This window comes from Garra rufa, chromosome 21 (genome assembly GCF_049309525.1).
Source record: "Garra rufa chromosome 21, GarRuf1.0, whole genome shotgun sequence".
In the NCBI taxonomy this organism is placed as follows: Eukaryota; Metazoa; Chordata; class Actinopteri; order Cypriniformes; family Cyprinidae; genus Garra; species Garra rufa.
In genome coordinates this window covers 13,785,339-13,806,484 of record NC_133381.1, presented here as the reverse complement: position 1 = coordinate 13,806,484, position 21,146 = coordinate 13,785,339, and the positions used below count along the sequence as shown (strand labels likewise).

General features: G+C 34.2%; 1 protein-coding gene across 1 annotated transcript in view; it reads right to left on the bottom strand.

The window, feature by feature from the left end:
• ccdc85ca (coiled-coil domain containing 85C, a) overlaps positions 1-21,146 on the bottom strand; it is a 52,156-nt gene that overhangs the window by 5,730 nt on the left and 25,280 nt on the right. The window contains exons 2-5 of the mRNA XM_073827200.1: positions 14,813-14,892; positions 9,511-9,615; positions 2,763-2,858; positions 1,368-1,466 (exon numbers count right to left, since the gene is read on the bottom strand). Of these exons, the coding sequence (XP_073683301.1) occupies positions 1,368-1,466; positions 2,763-2,858; positions 9,511-9,615; positions 14,813-14,892 (380 nt within the window). The remainder of the gene's footprint in view (positions 1-1,367; positions 1,467-2,762; positions 2,859-9,510; positions 9,616-14,812; positions 14,893-21,146) is intronic.

Here is a 21,146-nt window from a genome sequence, read left to right as displayed (position 1 = left end):
ACACATTTTTATGTATTTTTATGTAATTGAGACAAACCCAAAAAGATGTTTTTTTATTTAATTTAATTTGAATATAATGTATAATTTATAATAAATGTATAATTCTTGAATACTGGTATAGTAATGACACCTAATGAACCAACTCAAATTAAATCAGTGGATAAATTAAATTAAAATGGTAAAAAAAAGTATTAAAAATATTTTTTAGATTTTTTTTTTTCTATTAAACCAGCTAAAATCATTTTGAAAATTAAATAAAAAAATTTCAAATAAATTTTTTTTATTAATTTTATTTTATACAGCATATATATTTTGTATTTTTTTCCTTTTTTTATTAAAACATTTTTTTTTTCCGTTTTTTTTTAATTACAAAAAGTATAAGTACAGCACAGTGGTCAACTACTGTTAATTTTATTGTGCTTTATAAATACATTTTTTTTATTTGATTTGATTTTGAAAAAAGTATAATTCTCACTTTTTATGTATTTATTAAAATTGAGACATGCACAAAAAAAGGACATTTTTGAGATTTTATATATATATATATATATATATATATATATATATATATATATATATATTATTTTTTATTTTTTTTAAATAATAAAACAAATAATTGTTGTTATATCATTTATGTACAATATTTAAATAATTTATTAAATAATAAAAAGACTATAATTTACTATAAAAAAATATAATATTCCTGATTTTATCTTTTTTATGTATTTGGGAAGTTGAGACAAGCACAAAAAAGATTTTTTTTTTTTTTGAGAATTTTACATACGAAGGGAGAAGTTACAAGACGCACAAATATATATTAATATATTCTTTAATAATCAGTTAATATATTATAAAGTTAAGCAATGACTCATACTGAATGAGGTTATAAAAGGGGGGTTGTTTGGTTGGTTGGGTGGGACTAGAAACTAATTACGATCAGAAATGAAAGAAGCCCTTGTGCTATCCGAGATTTTCCTTTTGACAGGCTGAGGTTCTCCGTGCAGGAATAAAGCACAGGTCCCACATACCAGGGGCCCTTCAGGGAGCTGATAAACCTGCATTGTTTCAGTGATCAAGTTATTTTAATTGCACGGACAACTGTGCAGTAAACACTCTGAGGACTTTTGCCAAGTCCTCTCATTAAAGTGGTCTGAAAGTGGGTCTCTGTTGTGCAACATTGCAACAGTGTCCTCAATCAAAGCCGATGTAATTATACAAAGCGACAGGACAACAAACACATGGGAAAGGGAGCACAAACTTACAGCCCCTTTCTGTTAACAGGGTTTTATTAATGGACAACTAAGAGACAACTAAGCTGGGGTTCAGGGTAGGGGGAAAGCAGATGGGAGATGTTTCTAGGTACTCACATTACACATCTCTCTGACAATGGCTTTCTCTTTCTCACTGAGATCCTCCTCATAGTCCTCCGGGATCTTCCTGTCTAGGTTCTCGTGGACTTCTAATACCTACAAAGCAAATGAACAGAGGGTTGATTAATGGTGCTTGCTAAATCAAGTTTCACTATTACTATGGCTCATACCATTTACACACACACACACACACACACACACACACATATACAGTATATATATATTTGTAGCAATAGCCAACAATACACTGTATGGGTCAAAATTATTGATTTTTTTATGCGAAAATCATTGGCATATTAAGTAAAGATCATGTTTTTTACCATAAATATATCAAAACTTAATTTTTGATTAGTAATATGCATTGCTAAGAACTTTATTTGGACAACTTTAAAGGCAATTTTCTATTTTGATTCCCCCATTCAAGACTCCAGATTTTCAAATAGCTGTATCTCAGCCAAGTATTGTCCTATCCTAACAAACCATACATCATTGGAAAGCTTATTTATTCAAGAATAGTGACACTTATGACTGGTTTTGTGGTCCAGGGTCACACACACACACACACACACACACACACACACACACACACACACACACACACACACACACACACACACACACACACACACACACACACACACACACACACACACTAATAAGTACTAAAACAAACTGAACTACTAAAATTGTATTGTATTGTATTGAAACTAGAAATATATATATATATATATATATATATATATATATATATATATATATATATATATATATATAAATAATAGCTACATTACTCAAATGAAAATGTATAAAATGTATTATGTATATTGTATATATGTAATTATAAATAAATAGATATATATGTATGTAAAATATATGTAAAATAGCTAAATTACTCAAAATGAAAATGTAAACAAAAAAACTCATTCAAAATATTAATATTATAATAAATGCTATTTTATATTATATACTGTATATAAAACACTGTGTCTGTGAGAAAATGTTATTAGTTCTCTCTGATTCCTTTGACCAAATTTTTTGTCGTCTTCCTAAGAACAGAGATCTAACAAATCACAGAAAATCCTCTAGGTGGCAGTAAGTAACAGGCTCATAAAAAACAATAATGTGCTTTGGGAGTGAAGTGAGAAACAAGTTTTTACCATGAAAAACATCTAGTTTCTGTACAATTAGGCTTGAGTTTAAACTTTTTAATGATCACTTTTTATTGATAGACATTAAGGGATAAGAGAGGACAACAAACTGTTAAAAAAAGAGATGAGGTAACAGAATTGGGAAATGACGCAAGCCTAATAATACAGCACAACGTAACTCAGGATAATATTTTTTTGCATGTAAGTATAGCTTGATTTTGCAATACATGCATCAGAATCTTACTTTCATGGCATGTACAACAGCTTCTGGTTTCTGTGCTGCCGGCAGGTATCCTGTGACAGGGGGTGGCAGATCACCTCCTGGCATCCGCGTAGACCCCTACAGACAGATGGACACACATTCATCACCATCAAAAGTCACTCATATTGCTCTCTCAGATTACCAGAGGAGATTCGAGCCTTCTCTGAGTCAACTCGGGCTCGAAAGGGGTTAAAGCATCTCATTATAACTCATCTCTGCTTGGACCCCCTTCATGGGTACACATCAACAAAGAGCTCTTTCAGTGCACGGGGGCTAGTGAGCCCCTGTTTAGACACAGTCCTTTGAGTCCCATTCTAGCGTTAAATCCACAACAATTGAGCTGGCATTTCAGCACTGGGGTCGGGAGAGGACCCCTGGATGGAAACTGCGACTCGCTTTTGGCCTGGGAGAACAGGACTGTGATGTTCACTTGCAGTTGCCAGCAGGTTTATTAAGGGCTAGAGCCGTGGGGACTTTACCCTGGACTGACCCGAGAACATCCTGAACCAATGCTCGCTGTCATGCATCGCCCTGCAGCCTGATTAGAGAAGCCCAGGAGTTCCACAATTCATTCTGCATGGATTCATTTGTCAGTAAAAAAGCCAAGCTGTGTTCGAATTATATAGATTTTTAAATAGCAAATTCCAATATCTATTCAGGGGCTTACAATCTCATATGATGAAGCTGTTTAAACTATATTGCAATTGGATTATATTAGATTAAATTTGATTTAATTTCCAATTCTCATGAAAGATTTTTTTTTTAAATACAATGCAAATTAATAAGATTAAACAATAAAAGGAAGAAATATATTCATAAATACTTCATACCACTTTAATTAGGTTTTATTATGAATATAAGTGATTCTATTACTGATAATTAATATAAAAATGTATATAAATAAATAAATAATCGTTATAAAAATAATCATTTTTAGTAAAGAAAAATATTGACAATTCACCAATATATAATTAAATATAAAAATGTTAATAGTACATATTATTAAATAATACAAACATATCATTCTATTAAATATTAAATCCATTCACAGTTATTACAAATTATTCAGTTATTTTGTTTGTGCAGAATGTAGATTGATATAAAAAAAATAATAATTTAAAAGCATTTCAGCATAAGGCGCTGACATAAAATGTGGAAAAAATTAAATGGTCTAAATATTTTTTTCTTTATTAAAAAATATTTAATGCAACTCTCACTAAAAACTAAAACTTTCATTTTCGTTAATTGTGATAAAACTGAAAAAAAACATAAAATGTATAAATATTAGATAAAAAATGTAAACCTAATAAAACTGAAAAGTTTGCCCTTGACAACTAAATAATTTTAAGTTAAAGTACTGAAATACGACGAAATACAAATATTTCGCAAACTGAAATAAAATTGGATTGGATTTTGAAAAATAGCTAAATTACTTAAATTAAAGTGCAAATGTATAAAAAATTAAAGGGAAAAAGGCTAATTCAAGATATATTTTTTTTACCAAATATATTTATATAAATATAAAAATTAGTGCTGGGCAACGATTAATCACGATTAATCGCATCCAAAATAAACGTTTCTGTTTATATAATATTTGTGTGTGTATTATGTATAAAATTTTATATAAAGACACACACATACAGTATATATTTAGAAAATATTTACATGTATTTATAGTCATATAATTTTTATGATATAAATATATTAAATATATAAACATAACATATTTGTCGTAAATATATACATAATAAATTTAACAGTACACACATATTATGTACACAAAAAAAACTATGCTGTTTATTTTGGATGCACTAATAAAAATGTTTATATATATATATATATATATATATATATATATATATATATATATATATATATATATAATTTTTTACTTGTTATTTTGCGTCTGTAGACTGTAGACTTATGTGCAAATAATAATACTTGACCTAAAAACACAGTTTCATCAGATTATTGATTATTCAAAATAATCTGTTAAGAAGCGAGTGGCATCTCCAGGCATTAGCATAAAATAAGTGATCATCGCATTGGTTTGGAGCCCAGTTTTGAAGCTTTGCCATGAGGAACATCTGTGTGATTGGCTAGCGTTTCTAGTGCTGTCACAAACACAGCAGAGCAGGTCTGACTACAGATGCAGCCAAATTCAGTCATTAAGATATTTCTATAGGCCTATTAAATCCAAGACCAACAATGTTAGATATTCTGAAGAGCCTTCCTAATGCCTCTATAAACTCCCACTGCTAATCTATCATCTGTTTAATCTGCAAAATGCATTGATTATAAACAACCACTTAAAAATCACAATCAGATAACAGGCCATAGCCTGGATTAAACAAATCCAACAATTAGCGCACATGAATACAGCTGTGCATACAACCCTACTCTGATATGTGCAGCACATTTCGTTAAAGGGGAACCCCGAGTATTAAGACTTGTATGGCTTTGTGTAACATAAATGATGTCTCTTACTGCAATATGTGGTAGAAAATCCATGAAAGATTATCTTTTTATACATATTATTGTGGACTATAGGGGGCGCAGTTATTTCAATGATGTGAAATAGTTGCACTCGTTGAGCTACTGCCGCTACCTGTTGCTATTTTTACCACGACATAACTTGGAAAAAAAAATGATACGATGCCACGGTGTGTAGTTTTAGTTGAAATTTTCAGTCGAATAGCAACAAGAGTCTTCATATTCCTGGCGATAAGAAAAGGAGTAAGAATGGGAAGATGCCTGTGGACGAATAAAACTTCCTAAAGACCTGCGTCTTTGTTCTCTCCACTTGATGCCCTGATGCCTTTGAGGCTTTTAGTAGACCACAGATACTGAAAGAGCTTACAATTGGCAGAGACAAGAAACGCTAGATGCTATCCTGGCAGGATGCAAACATGCCACCGATTTTTTTAAAATAAGGTAATTCTTATTTTCTTAAAAGTATCAGCCTCTAAAACATTGAGTTTTTTTCTATCCATCAGATAGAATGTATTTATATGATTGTTGGCAGCTAAAACAAGCACTTACAAATAACAATATTTGAGAAAGTTTGTGACATCAAAAAGATACTTATAAGTGCACAAGTTTGGGGTTAGCAAGATTAAGTAAAAAATAATATTTTATTCAGTAAAAATGCATTAAATTGATCAAAAAAGATTGCTATTTCAAATATCTGCTGTTCTTTTGAACTTTCTATTCCTCAAAGCATCCTAACAAAAATGTATCATGGTTTCCACAAAAATATAAAGCAGCACAACTTTTTTTAACATTGATAATAATAAAATAAAAAATTGAGTCTGCAAAATAAAATGATTTCTAAAGAATCATGTGACACTGGGAAATAAAACTCGGTACTACATTACTATAATATCGAAAGTGAAAAAAGCTGATTTGTAAACAAACACTCAAATTACATTAAACTAAGTTTTATAATTATTATAACTACAATTATAAAGTCATAATACTGAATGTATAATTGTATAATTATATTTCTACTCTAATTCATTTTTCTTAAATATAAACATTCAAATGGTGCATGTCATAAAAACTGCCTCAGAATGCCATAGAATGCATTGAAACAATATTTTAAATTGTACTCTAATATCTACATATAAGGTATATGGCATAGGAAAGGGCAAAAAATCTCCAGAAATGGTTTTACAGGTCCATTTACAACCCTAGGATTTTTCCCTAGAATTAAATGGTCTGCTATTGCCCTATTTGGAAGGTTCATGAATATTAACGAAAGAGCTCTGCTCTGATTGGCTGTTTCACAGAGCTGCTCATCTCAATAGCTTGCACATGGAGGAAATATGTATTTAATTACGGAGCTCTAGCCACTTTTAATATGCGGTTTGTTGAATCTGCCGTTTTGAATCCGCGACATTTTACTCTCACTATTGTGATCGCATGTGCTCTGTGTAACGTTATACTGCAGCGACAGAACTTACTTACCACACAAGTTTAGATGCTGTCAGCAGTGAATCTGTGATCTGTAAATCATTCGCCATCATCAGCTCTCCGTTTTTGTGGTAAGTAAAATCTTACTGCAATGTAACAGTATGTACATCTGTACTGCACTGTGACAGGCTACCGCTAGTATTAAGCTAACATAGGCTGTGTCCAAATTCAGGGTCTGCATCCTCCTTAGGATCCTTCCTACCAGGTACCAGGTCCTCCGAAGACCGCAAAACCTGGAAGTAGGTGTCTGTGAATTTGGACAGCCTACCCTTCTTTCAGTTCCCTCCCTTACCCGTTGCTCATATCCGGTCGCCTAGCAACCGTGACAGCGCTAAGCAAGAAGTAAGGTTATCTGTACTGCACAAAACAAAATAACTGCTCTTTCGTCCCTAAAAGCGTTAAAAACAGCTTCAATCACTAACAAGAAATTAACTGTGTGTAAGGGGATATTCACACAGGCAGTAAGAAAGAAGCTAGTTTACCAAAGTGATGTTTTTAAACATATAAACATACAAATGTAAAAAAAAAAAAAAGCTTAACGCTAAAACCAAAGGCCTAACTAGACAACCGCTGTAAAAAAATATTTTTTGAAACGCCAGATTTTTTAAAACTTAGGCATTACTGCCGCTCGCTTCGTCCGCCATTATTTTAAAATTCTGGAAGCGCTCTGCCGAAAGGAATTATGGGACAGGTAGGACGGGAAAGGATCCACCAGACCCATCTTTCCAATTCGGGGAAAAGGAGGACGTATTTGTGGGCCGCATTTGAAGGATCCTACGAATTTGGACAGCCTTCGTCGCGGCGCTGTGACGTAACATCCTTCAAATGAGTCCTCCGAAGGATGTAGACCCTGAATTTAGACACAGCCAATGTCCCTTCAGTGGCTCGCCGTATTTTACTGATGTACTGACGTTACTGATGATTGGGCGATGCAAATGTTGGGGGCGTAACTATTAACGATCGGGACTATTGACGGCCCGGGTGGATTCCTGACAATTGCGTAATAGTAGGTGTTATGTTGGAATTGACCTATTTTCGGTGGTCTTTTGCAAACACCAGATTTATATAAGAAGGAGGAAATGGTGGTGTTCGAGACTCATGGTAAGTCATGTCCATGTACTGAACTGTTATTATTCAACTATGCCAAGGTAAACACAGTTTTCCATTCTATGGCACCTTTAAAATTACAATTAATGTTTTATGGTGCTTATATTTAGCAAAATGCTTCCCTCTGGGGTTCATTTTTCTAGCTGACTAACAAGTTTGCGGTCACCAAATATGCTTTTTCTGAGGTAAATGTAACCTTACATGACATATTGTTTACAAGCTGTTATACAGGCTAGACTAATTGATTCTTGGGATTTAAGTATCAATATCGTAAAAAAATAAGAATCGATTAAAATCCAGAAATCTATATTTTTTTAACAAGCCCATATATATATGTATATATATATATATATATATATATACATACACATTCACACACACACACACACACACACACACACACACACACACACACACACACACACACACACACACACACACGTCATTATAGTACATTTTAGTAGTGTTAATCAACTCTAAAACAGCTGAAGCACCAATCTGCTCTGATTACCTCTCCTCAGGTAACCTCTAACAACAGCAACGAACCTGATTATTGTTTCAGCAGCTCACCTCTGCATTATTTAGTGCCATCTCCCCCCGTGATTAAAGCGAAAGTTCAAAGCCATGCTAATGAAGCCATGAGCTCACAGACAGGGTTGAGACAGGCTGGGATAAAATAAGCCCAACAGCCTCTGAGGATGAGACCCACGCCACTCTCTAATTGATTTCTCCTTCCTGTGGAAGCTGTCCCTCATATTAAAATGGAGCAGCTGTGCGGTTTTGGCCTGTCATAGCTGATGAGTGCACTGATTAGCTAAAGTACCAGGTTCACAGATGACCTTTTTTGAGGACATGAGTGGAGGGGAATGATGATGAAGACGATGCTGATGATGATATCTCGGGAGAAGAGAGGAATAGTAAAAGAAATTTTAAGGACAGAACATATTCTGTAGCATTCAGTTTTTATGACTTACAGCATTGTGGGCTTTGTCATATTAAACATAGGTTGGTTAAATTGTTCATATAAGGTCATTTTTAGGTTAGAAAGGATATCTAAAACAAGGAAACGAGAAACGAGACAGTCTCCAGCAGAGATCAGAGCACAACAAACCTCCTACAATCCACAGGAAGTGATCTATGACCACAGCATCTTTTAACTTTCGTAGCTTCATAAAATTACAGTTAAACCACTAATGTCACATGGACTATATTAACAATGTCCTTACTACCTTCTGGCCCTTGAATGTGGTAGTCACATTGCTGCAGGTTCAGAAAGCTCTTGGAATTCATCAAAAATATCTTAATTTGTGTTCCAAAGATGAGCAAAGGTCTTACAGGTTTGGAACAACTGAACAAGCTTCTATTCTTTCCCAAAAAAAAAAAAAAAAAAACGACACACTGTCATCAGCGGGACTTTACTCTGTCATTCAGGCTGATGTTTTAAGCTCCTTGGCACGGGTCAATTCTCATCTGCTTCAACAAAGAGCAATGCGGAATCTTTAAACCAGCTGGAATTGCAACAGCTAATTGTTGTCAAATCTCCAAATCGGCTCAACGTGACAAATCTTTTAAGCTCAACTATGATTTAGGTTTTGGCTCTGATGCAAAATAATGGGGTCACGTCAGATTTAATCAGCGGGATACGTACATTCTGTAAGGTGTCCTGAAACTGGGATAGCGAGGAGAGCTGGGACTCTGAGTGATACAGGGACAGCCCTTTCCGAAGTGTCTTCAGATCTCCTATGTTCCCCTGCTGTGGAGAGAAGCAGAAATGTGTCAAACACAGATTATTTTAGATAATTAGAAGGATTAACAGAAACAAAAACAGACACAAAAATGTTCTGGTTCCCTGGATAAATCAAAGTGGAAAGAAAAAGGTTTTGTTTTTGTTTGTTCATGAGTCCCTTGTTTGCCCTGAACAGTTAAACTGCCCGCTGTTCTTCAGAAAAATCCTTCAGGTCCCACAAACTCTTTGGTTTTTCGGCATTTTTGTGTATTTGAACCCTTTCCAACAATTACGGTATGATTTTGAGATCCATCATTTCACACTGAGGACAACTGAGGGCCTTCTATGCAACTATTACAGAAGTTTCAAACACTCACTGATGCTCCAGAAAGAAAAATGATACAGTACATTAAGAGCAGAGGGTGTAAACTTTTGAACAGAATGAAGATGTGCATGTTTTTCTTATTTTGCCTAAACATCACTTTTTTTTTCATTTAGTACTTCCCTTCAGAAACTACAGAAGATACTTATATGGTTCCCAGAAGACAAAATGAGTTAAATTTACCCAAATTCAAAAGTTTTCACCCCAGCTTCTTAATGCATCGTTTTTCCTTCTGGAGCATCAGTGAGCATCTGAACCTTCTGTAATAGCTCCATATGAGTCCCACAGTTGTCCTCAGTGTGAAAAGATGGATCTCAAAATCAACACAGCTGTGGATTATTCAGGTAGAAACACCATACTGAGCATAAACTTTTGAACAGGGTAATTTTTATTAATTCAGCTATTATTTTCAAAGTATTTTAAAAGAGCATTAATATGAATGATTGCCACAGGAAATGTCATTAAATACCAGATTAAGTGTTTTTCTAAAATGTCACAAACCTGAAAATGCACAGCAAACAAAAATGTATATCATGTGTAAATCGTGAATAATACAAGGACTGGTTACAGTCAAGCCAAAGTTTACTCAGACAACTTCAGCATTTCTGACATTATCACAGTTTATTTACTATAGTTTAAAAATGGTAATAAAATATGACAAGAACTCAGAGTTAAACTAAGCAATTAAAGAAAAAACACTTCAGAAAAACATGGTCAGGTCAAAGTGTCTAAATCATTTTTGGTCCCAAATTTTAATTCATTTTACTGTATGAAGAATTTTTGGGTATGATATGTCACAGTTTACTTTATGTTGCTATCTTCACTTGCATAAATGTCCTGCACCCACTAGTAAAAAAAAATATCAAAAATTATATCTGGTGTCTGAATAATTTTTGGTTTGACTGTATTTACCCACTAAAATATAAAACCCATTGAGCCTTTCAATGGGTTTAGTCAAGAAATCAGTTTACTTATCCTCTTTAAATGTGGAAAAAGTGTAGAAATCCATCTGTGCCACTAGAAAGATCCAAGACTGGGTGTGTGATTACAAGATAAAGTAAAGTATCAAACCCTTTAACCCTCTAGTCTCTCTGACCATTACTTAGTTGCGTATTAATGTCTAGTGGTTAACCAATATGGCCCAGTATATGGCCTCATACTTATTCAGTACTCAGTTGCTGATGCTGATAACTTATCAGCTAATTAATATAAGCCTCTTATAGTTGTTAATATGACTTAATTTGTAATAATGAGTGGTCATATACTGCCAACGCAGAAAGTGTCCAGACAGATTTATTTCCACTTGCTTTACTCCAGATTTTTGGCATGAGCCGGACGGTCGCTGAGGGACCCAGAGAGCATTAACACAGCCACAGTGTTTATAAATACAGCTGCTGCCTGACCTCATGTCCGCCTTTAGTGTTGATCAAGACAACATTTAAACACTTAAAAGTGACACTGCTGCAAATCGCATTATTTCTAATCGGAAGAGCATAAACCACAACAATAAACAAGCATCTAAATACTTGTGCTTTTGCAAAACGTACTTAGTATGACTTAACGATAAAGATCTAGCAATCCAAGCACAAATAAACCACCTCCACGTCTTCTATCATTACGGGCATAAAACTGGAAAAACAATGTTTGTGATTCATAATGGAGCAGAATGTGCTGTCTTCAACATATCAGACTTCAGAATGATAACAAAACCCCTGCAAAAATGTTTGCGAATGAAAAATGGATAGCGGATGGCACGTGAGATGATTTCCTGAGTGGTGATCTGAGAAGAGGGTAAAAGGTAAAAGAAAGCAAACCAGAAAGCTCTGGAACTGAGAGGCCACGTCAGTCACGCTTCATAAATAATGACCTAAGAAATTTAGCCAAAAGGCACCTGTCTGAAAACTCTTACTGCTGCATATTTGAGTGTCACAGCCATGAAATACTTTCTAAACAAGAGAAACCTTGTAAAAGGTCATAGCCTTTTCATTCTAAAACAGACAAAAAATGAAAATCTCTCTACACAGTCAAGAATGAATGAATTTCCTCCATAGTAAAGCATCTGTGTGTGATTATCCCCATTTTGGCTTTCTTGTCCCGTATGTTGATGGCTGTTGTGTGCAAACAGCTCACAAAGGGATTACTGGAGCTTAATCAAGGTTATGAACTTCTTCTGGGAAAATCGGTTGTTACAAAAGTTTGCTGCTAAGTCTGCGTGTACAAGTTGCGTAATTGTCCCACATGTACTAATAAACGAAGTGAACATAATGCTATACCTGTTTGTACTGAAAGAGTCCAATTTGAGGAGAAATCAAATTTTTTTTAATAAATATTGTGTAAAAATGTAAACCTGATGCAACTTTGAGGAGTCAGAATTTTATACCCAGTTCATACATATACAGATGAGGTCAAAAGAATCTGCAAAATGTCAATTATTTTACCAAAATAAGAGGGATCATACAAAATGTCCAAAATGGTGCATATAGTCCATATCCATAAGAGAAAATAATAGCTGAATTTATAAAAAATAACCTTGATTCTTAATACTGTGTTGTTACCTGAATGATCCACAGTTATTTTTTTTAAGTTGTAGCTGTAAACTGCCCGCTGTTCTTCAGATAATCCTTAAGGTCCCACAATTTTGGGGGTTTTTCAGCATTGTTGTGTATTTGAACCCTTCCAACAATGACTGTATAGTTTTGAGATCCATCTTTTCACATTGAGGGACTCACATGTAACTATTACAGAAGGTTCAAAAACTCACTGATGCTTCAAAAGGAAAAACTATGCATTAAGAGCCGAGGGGTGAAAACTTTTTGATTTTGAAGATCAGGGTAAAGTAACTGATTGTGTCTTCTGGGAAACATGTAAGTATCTTCTGTGACTTCTGAAGGGCAGTAGTAAATGTAAACTACTAAATAAGAAACATGTACATATCTTCATTCTGTTCAAAAGTTTTCACCACCTGGCTCTTAATGCATTGTCTTTTACTTCTAGCGCACCAATGAGCGTTTGAATCTTCTGTAATAGTTGCATATGAGTCCCTCAGTTGTCCTCAGTGTAAAAAGATGGATCTCAAAATCATACAGATATTGTTGGAAAAGGTTCAAATACACAAAAGATGCTGGAAAACCAAAGAATTTGTGGGACCTGAAGTTACTTTTTCGAAGAAGAGCGGGCTGTTTAACTGTCCCTTGTAAACAAGGGACTCATGAACAACTATCACTAAAAAAAGAAACACACAGCTGTGGATCATTCAGGTAACAACACAGTATTACGAATCAAGCGTTTGTAAACTTTTGAACGGGGTCATTTTTTATAAATTCAGCTTTATGTAAACGTCTTTTATGTTAAATATCTTATTCAGGTCAGTACTAAGTAAAAAATAACATGCATTTTGTATGATCCCTCTTATTTTGGTAAAAATAACTAACATTTTGAAGATTCCGCAAGGTCTATGTACACTTTTGAAGTAAAAACAAAAAGCATCTTCTCCATATTCTCAACAATGACTCAGCAAAGACAAAAAAGACTGTAGTGAAATGAATCCCCTTCTGCTCACAATGTTTTACTTAGCATGCAAAATTGAACACAGGTTTGACCCCATGAATGAGATCTTTGCCATGGACTGATGACCCTGCAGGTAACAGCATTCTTCTCCTTTTAAGCCCTACATTACACAGCTAAACGCAACTCTCTATGTGGTTTACTACCTGCTTGAGGAATCCAGTGACTTGCGAGTTCCATCAGCTAAAAACCATGCAATAAAATGCTCATATTTCATAAAGTACCAGCAAGAATGTCTTTGATCCCCTATTCTTGAAAGGTATCAGGCACAATATAATATCTAGAACAAAGTACACAATCCTTGCATATTTTGAGATATCTGTTCTCAAAGAATTGAGTTATCAACAGAGGCAATAAAAGAAAATGAGGCTTCATCCATCATCAGTGAATGAAAAATATGAAGAAGTAGCATTAGAATATCAGAGATGAGCGTATGCAATTAAACTGACAGCAAGTAGTCGCCTGTGCCATCTAAATATATTGAGATGGATATGCTATCTTAGACTATAAATCTGGGCTTGGAAAATGGGAGATGAAGACCGTCTGAACAAGAAAATTGTTAGTGACAGATCTGTATCTTTGTCTCATATAACTGTCAGAGCTCCAGGGCCTTTTGTTCAAAGCTCTGACAGTGTCATAATATGAAATCAGAGTCCCATTTCAGCATCAAAGCATTGAGATTCAGTCAGAGTTATACATGTAAGTCTTAGTGCAATGACATGCATTGAAGAAACTGTTCACCCACAAATGAAAATTTACTCAGGCCATTGAAGATACAAATTAGTTTTTTCTTCATCAAAACAGATTTGGAGAAATTTAGCATCACATCACTTGCTCACCAACGAATGAGTGCCGTCATCTTATAAAAAAAATCATAATAATCCACAAGTAATCCACACAAGTCAATAAATTAATGTCTTATGAAGTGAAAAGCTACATGATTGTAAAAACACAAATCCATCATTAAGGCATTTTAACTTTTTTAACCATTACTTCTGGTCAAAATATCATCCTATAATTCATAATCTGTCTCCTGTTGTCCTCTCACATCAAAATCCACCAACATATTTGTTTAGAACTGTTTTTGACCCTTTTTTTGCTTGTAAGCAGAGCTTAATCTGTGCATATTTCTCTCCTGATTCAGATGAGTCGGCTATTTTACGGCCCAACTGTTGAATTTATATCTGCATAACCATTTTTCACTCTTTCTGACCATAGAATTCTACTGGTTGATTAGTTTAATATGTATGTTTCTGAGTTAACGTTCTAGACTCTTACCTGGGATAACAATTGCTTGTTGTCATCCTCTAAAATCCGGACTTTAGTCTCAAGTTGGCGGATGTAGTTTGAAGATGAATCTGTACAAAGAACAGAGGGGAAAAAAGAGAAATAGATTAGAAAATTCAGAAACTGGCTATTTTATACATTGAACACACATCACATGAACTCAGGAATCCTCTCATTATAACAAGCAAAGTGTAAATAAGAGATTCACGGTGCAGTTTAAGGAGCTTCGTTGGTGACAGCTTTTAATGATAATTAAAGGAGTAGTTCACTTTCAGAACAAAAATTTACAGATAATGTACTCACCCCCTTGTCATCTAAGATGTTCATGTCTTTCTTTCTTCAGTCATGAGGAATTTATGTTTTTTGAGGAAAACAGAGCCCTTTGAAGCTGCATTTTGGAGGTTCAAACTCGGGGGCACCATAGAAGTCCATTACATGGAGATAAATCCTGAAATGTTTTCCTCAAAAAACACCATTTCTTTACGACTGAAGAAAGAAAGACATGAACATCTTGGATGACAAGTGGGTGAGTACATTATCTGTACATTTTTGTTCTGAAAGTGGATACTCCTTTAAGGGAGTTTGCAAATGTGATATTGATTTAATACAACAGTTCAATAAACAAGAACCTGAAGGTGACTTACGATGTCTGACTGTAACATTATTCCATGATTTTTCTTTTTTTCGTCAACAAAAATAGTTTCAAACAAAGTCACAGCTGAGCTGCTGTGCAACTCCAAGCAAACACAGCTGTGTTTCATTTATGATTTATTGTGCATTTTTAAACAAATTTACTGTGTCAAACTATAAACCATTAGAGAAGGTTCAAACGCTCACTGATGCTCCAGAAGGAAAAAACATGCATTAAGAGCCAAGGTGTGAAAACCTTTTGAATTTGCAGATCAGGGTAAATTTTACTTATTTGGTCTTCTGGGGAACATGTAACTATCTTCTGTAGCCTCTGAAGGGCAGTACTAAATGAAAAAAAAAAAAAAAGATTTAGACAAAATAAGAAAAATGTACAAATCTCCATTCTGTTTCAAAAGTTTTCACCCCCTGGCTCTTAATGTATGGTTTTACCTTCTGGAGCATCAGTCAGCGATTGAACCTTCTGTAATAGTTGCATATGAGTCGCTAAGTTGTCCTCAGTCTGAAAAGATGGATCTCAAAATCATACAGTCATTGTTGGAAAGGGTTCAAATACACAAAAATGCTGAAAAACCAAAGAATTTATGGGACCTGAAGGATTTTTCTGAAGAACAGTAAGCAGTTTAACTGTTCAGGACAAACAAGGGGATGTAAACCTTTGAACAGGGTCATTTTTACAAATGTAAAGCGTCAGTGTCTATTTATAGTGTAGGGGGTGGGACACTTCGGACTCGAATTCCACTCGTGCTACCTCTGAGCCTCATTAAATATCTGAAAATACATACATATTCTTCTTATTTCACTTGTTCTTTTTCTGTTATTTTAATAAGAAACTTTTAAAAGCTTATAAATAAAAAAATATATATATAACATTAAAAATAAAATTAGAAAAGGTAAAAACTGCCCCTTTAAATTACTTTAGAAGTCAAATATCACCTCGTAATGGGAAGGCTAATTTTAATCAGAGTTTTTGATTGTTGGTCAGAAAGTGTTCCCGATTTTTTTTAATTAGGAGCATAAGTGCTCCTAAAAAGAAAAGTTAATGAAGAGCCCTGAATCTGATTCATCCATTCCTCCTATTTTCAATTCAACTCTTTGAGCTCAGGACAGTTAATAGAGTCAAGATGATCAGCAGTTCTGTGTGGCCCGTGATTTTTCAGCCTGTGTGATTGTTTTGGCCCTCCTCGAGTTTCTCCAAACATAATTTCTTATGTTATGAAAACCGTTTTACTGTGAAAACTCCCTAAAAGTGATTTAGTCATCCCGGAATCTGAGTCATTATGAAATAGTGCTGCTTTCTATTAGGCGCTGACAACCAATACCATATCCCAGAATGCACTGCGGCTACATGAGTTAAATAGAAGACATCTGTCAAAGCAAAAGAAAGACGCTGAAAGACGAACGCTTTGCACAGTTCACATCCTACATGATCACATAAAGGCTTATACTTTCAAGAGCTCATTTAGACAACAAAGAAATCTCAAATCAGGAAATCTACACAGCCTTTGACACACACAAGCTGCTTTCATTGAGGCCATCTGACGTTCGTCTCGAACAGAATCAGACGTCAAAGAAAATAGAAGCGAGGGTAAACAAACTGATTTCATGTCTGTGTAGTGAAAGCCAATGAATCAGGATAAAAGAAAAAGAGTTTTGGAGAAGTAGTAGAGGAGGAACTTGAAGTGTTTGGTCTTGTGTGTATGCTGCATTCCCAGCATGCCTTTCATGACCTTTTGGTGATGGAGGGGCTGCCGGGCTGAGGAGATGCAAAAAGGAGAATGTCTGTCTCATAATTTTATGTTGGAAACCCTTAAATATCCCTTTGCGTACTCAAAACCCTCCTGAACGAGATCAAGAGGTGCTTAGTTAACTAAACATAATAAAATATCTAAATCCAGTGATGTACAAATACAGTCATGACATAAACCCAAACAGGGTGATCCAGACACAAAACAGAAAGGTTTAAATTAAAATAAAATACAATAACAAAATAGAATGAAATCAAATAAAATGAAATTTCATATTAAATTTAAATTAAATGAAATGCAACAAAATCAAATAAAATGAAAAATTACAAAAAATGAAATATAATTAAAAATCTAATCAAATTAAATTAAATTAAATTACATAATAAAATCAAATGAAGTCAAATAAAATATAAATGAAATAAAATGTAATGTAATAAAATAAAAATGTGCTAAAATAAAACAAAAAGGAAGAAAATTAAATAAAAATGTAATAAAAAACAAAATTAAATTAAATAATAATGAAATTAAATGAAACAGAAAAATGTAATAACATCATAAAATGACAAAATAAACAAAAATAAAAATGTAACAAAATAAAATGAAATAAAATGTAATAAAATAAAATAAAATGACAAAATAAAATAAAATGTAATAAAATCGAATTAAATGAAATACAATAAAAATGAAACAAAATAAACAAAAATAATGCAATAAAACACAATAAAATAACAAAATAAAATTTATAAAAATGAAATTAAAAAACTAAATAAAATACAATAACATCATAAAATGAAAAAAGTAACAAAATAAAATAAAATAACAATGAAATAAAATTAAATGTAATAAAATTAAATGAAAAAAATAATAATATAATATAAAATGACAAAATAAAAAACACAAATTAATTAAATTAAATTAAATTAAAATGTAACACAATTAAATAAAGTAACAAAATAAAATAACAAATATAAATTTAAATTAAATAAAATGTATCAAGATGAAATAAAAATAACAAAATAAAATGACAAAAAATAAAAATATAAAAATAAAACAATGTAATAAAATGAAATGAAATAAAATAACAACATAAAACGATAAACAATAAAATAAAATATGTAAGAAAAACAGCATAATCCAGATAGCTTTGGGAATAACAAAACAATAATACAAATTAGCTGTCATTATGCAAATATATTTGCTTGCTGAATTCCTGCTTTCTCTCTATTTGAATTACATCATACAAAGCCAACAATGCAGTTTCTGTTTTTTTTTTTAACCACAATTATCGAAGTTTTGCAAATTTCACAAGACAGGCATCATCATAAAGGTTTAGGCACCATTCAGGAGTGAAGACTGACAAGATTAGCAGTTATGCACACCCTCACGTACAGAAACGGACCAAGTAGCCTACTGTGTGATTGAACAGATAAAGGCAACAGAGGCCTTCAACAATAGCACACCAAGTTTTGTATTTTAGGAAAGTTTGTTGACCACCAAATCAGTATACTAGTACGGAAGCTATTTTAAACTATTTTAAACACTATATTTTTACAAAAAAAATTGAGATTTGTCACACGTTTCTGTTAACAACATCAGTCAAGGATGGGCCGCCCAACCCTTTGAAATGAGATTCAAAGGTTTGTCTCCTGTGCCCTTTAAACCCAGAACTAATAAACCATGGCCAATCCTGATTCTCCAATCAATCATCTTATTTCCCTCGCCATTTTGTACGTTTCATCGCAGTGAAATCAATAATCAAGACTGTTATCACCACCAGGTGTCACTGCTGCCTCTTACTTGCTTACGGTATCTGATAATTCATTAATGAGGAGAACCAAAATGATTCACTGGTTGTTTTTTATTCACCTTTTCTTTCTGACAACAATACATGTATGAAATTTTCTATTTGACTGGTAATTTAACTTAAATGACTCTGGGGTGGACACTGGACACATGTTTATAAACAGTCCCACCAGAACCGTAGTGGTAAGTGCTTCGTTAATCCTCTTTGCCAATCCTTGTGACCCTATAATCTAACTACAGTACATCTGATCACCTGACGCACAGCCAAGCTGATTAGCGTGGGCTGTCGACAAAGCCTGACCGGTTCTGCCACATACATAACCCCAGTTGCGTTCCCCACCGCTGACCGGAGAACGACGGAGCGGAACGCTACACTCCACACTCCCTCCCGCTTCATTCACAGCCGGAGAGTCTTTTATCTCCGCAGGGCTGCAATGCAGTAGGAACTCTTTGAACATGCGAGAAAACAGTTTTCTACACCCCTCCGTCATGTTTTGTTAGGAAACCCACAGAAATGAGGCATACGCCCAGATTTGAATACAACCATAATGGACAATTGTACTAAGCTTTCAACTGTTGACAGTGGAAGAAACGAAGGGAATTATAAAAAGAACCTTAAACACACACGTAGCCACATTCAAAATGGGCAAAAATAAACGCCCTCGGGTTATCACACAGCATTTGCAAGCGACACAAAATAACCCTGGTGAAATAAGAGACGGTCGTGAGAGAGTATCGCCCACCTTTACTCAATTAGACATTTTCTGTCGCACAGTGTCCGCCTCTAAGCGCACAAGCGCTGTAGGCTCTCCAACAGAGCACGCAACTTAACATTCAACTCTAACAAGCTGTCCTACTGTGTCTTTACAGAAACGGAGAGAAACACGTGTTCGCAGTGATGCCAGATCTATCCGCTATCGTGCTGGCAACATCTCAGGGTGCGCTTGACTTAATTGGAGAGACACTGTGATGTGGAATAGCCTCAGAGAAAGTCTCCCTCTGTCTTATCTGATCCTGTCATAGTAGTGACCCATTTGTGGTGCCATGTTTTTACTCTTTCTGTCCGGTTGAGACGAAAATGTAAAGTATTTTCAGTTAACCAAAAATAATCGTAATAATAAAAAAAACTCGACTTCACACACTACAGTCACGTTGGAAAGGTCACGCAAGTACCGACCCTTTGTTTATACAGCGAACGGTTAAAGAATGTCAAAAAACGGTAAAACAACTATGTTGGATGATTTTGAAGTTGGAGGAGAATATGAGACGGAGTTTTTAACCCTACACTCTTAAAAATAAAGGTGATTCACAACGCCATAAAAGAACCTTTTTTTGTCTAAATGGTTCCATAAAGAACCTTTAACATCTGAAGAACCTTTCTATTTCACAAAGGGTTCCTTGTGACGAAAGGTTCTTCAGATTATAAAAAGGTAAAAAAGAGATGGTTCTTTAAAGAACCTTTGACTGAATGGTTTTTTGTGGAACCAAAAATGGTTCTTCTATGGCATCGCTGTGAAGAACCTTTTAAAGCCCCTTTATTTTTAGGAGTGTACCCTACTTTTTTGAACTGAAGTACACAGACAAAGATGGAACCATGCGTGACTTTTCCAACATGATTATGTAATGCATGAAGATGTAGACCCGCACTGCAGAGCTGGTGCAAGACAAGCATTTGTGGTTAAAAACTATATTCATTTAAATTTTTTTGGGGGGACAGATCGTTTTGCTAGATAAGACCCTTATTCCTTGGCTGGGATTGTGTAGAGCCCTTTAAAGCTGCAGTAAAACTGCAATTTGGACCTTCAACCCATTGATCCCAATTGAAGTCCACTATATGGAGAAAAATCCTGGAATGTTTCTTTTTGACTGAAGAAAGAAAGACATGAACATCTTGGATGACATGGGGGTGAATAAATTATCAGAATAAAAATGTTCTGATGTATATAAGTGAACTAATCCTTTCAAAAAAAAATTAAATAATAAAATAAATAAAGGAAAAATAATACAACCCATCTGAAAAACGTAACCTTTGGATGCTCTTAGGCCATCTTGGACTGCAAAATTTGATGTTTTGTCTTTTTTAGAAGTTTTAATATCAAAGGAATGGTACAAACTGGGTAAAGAGG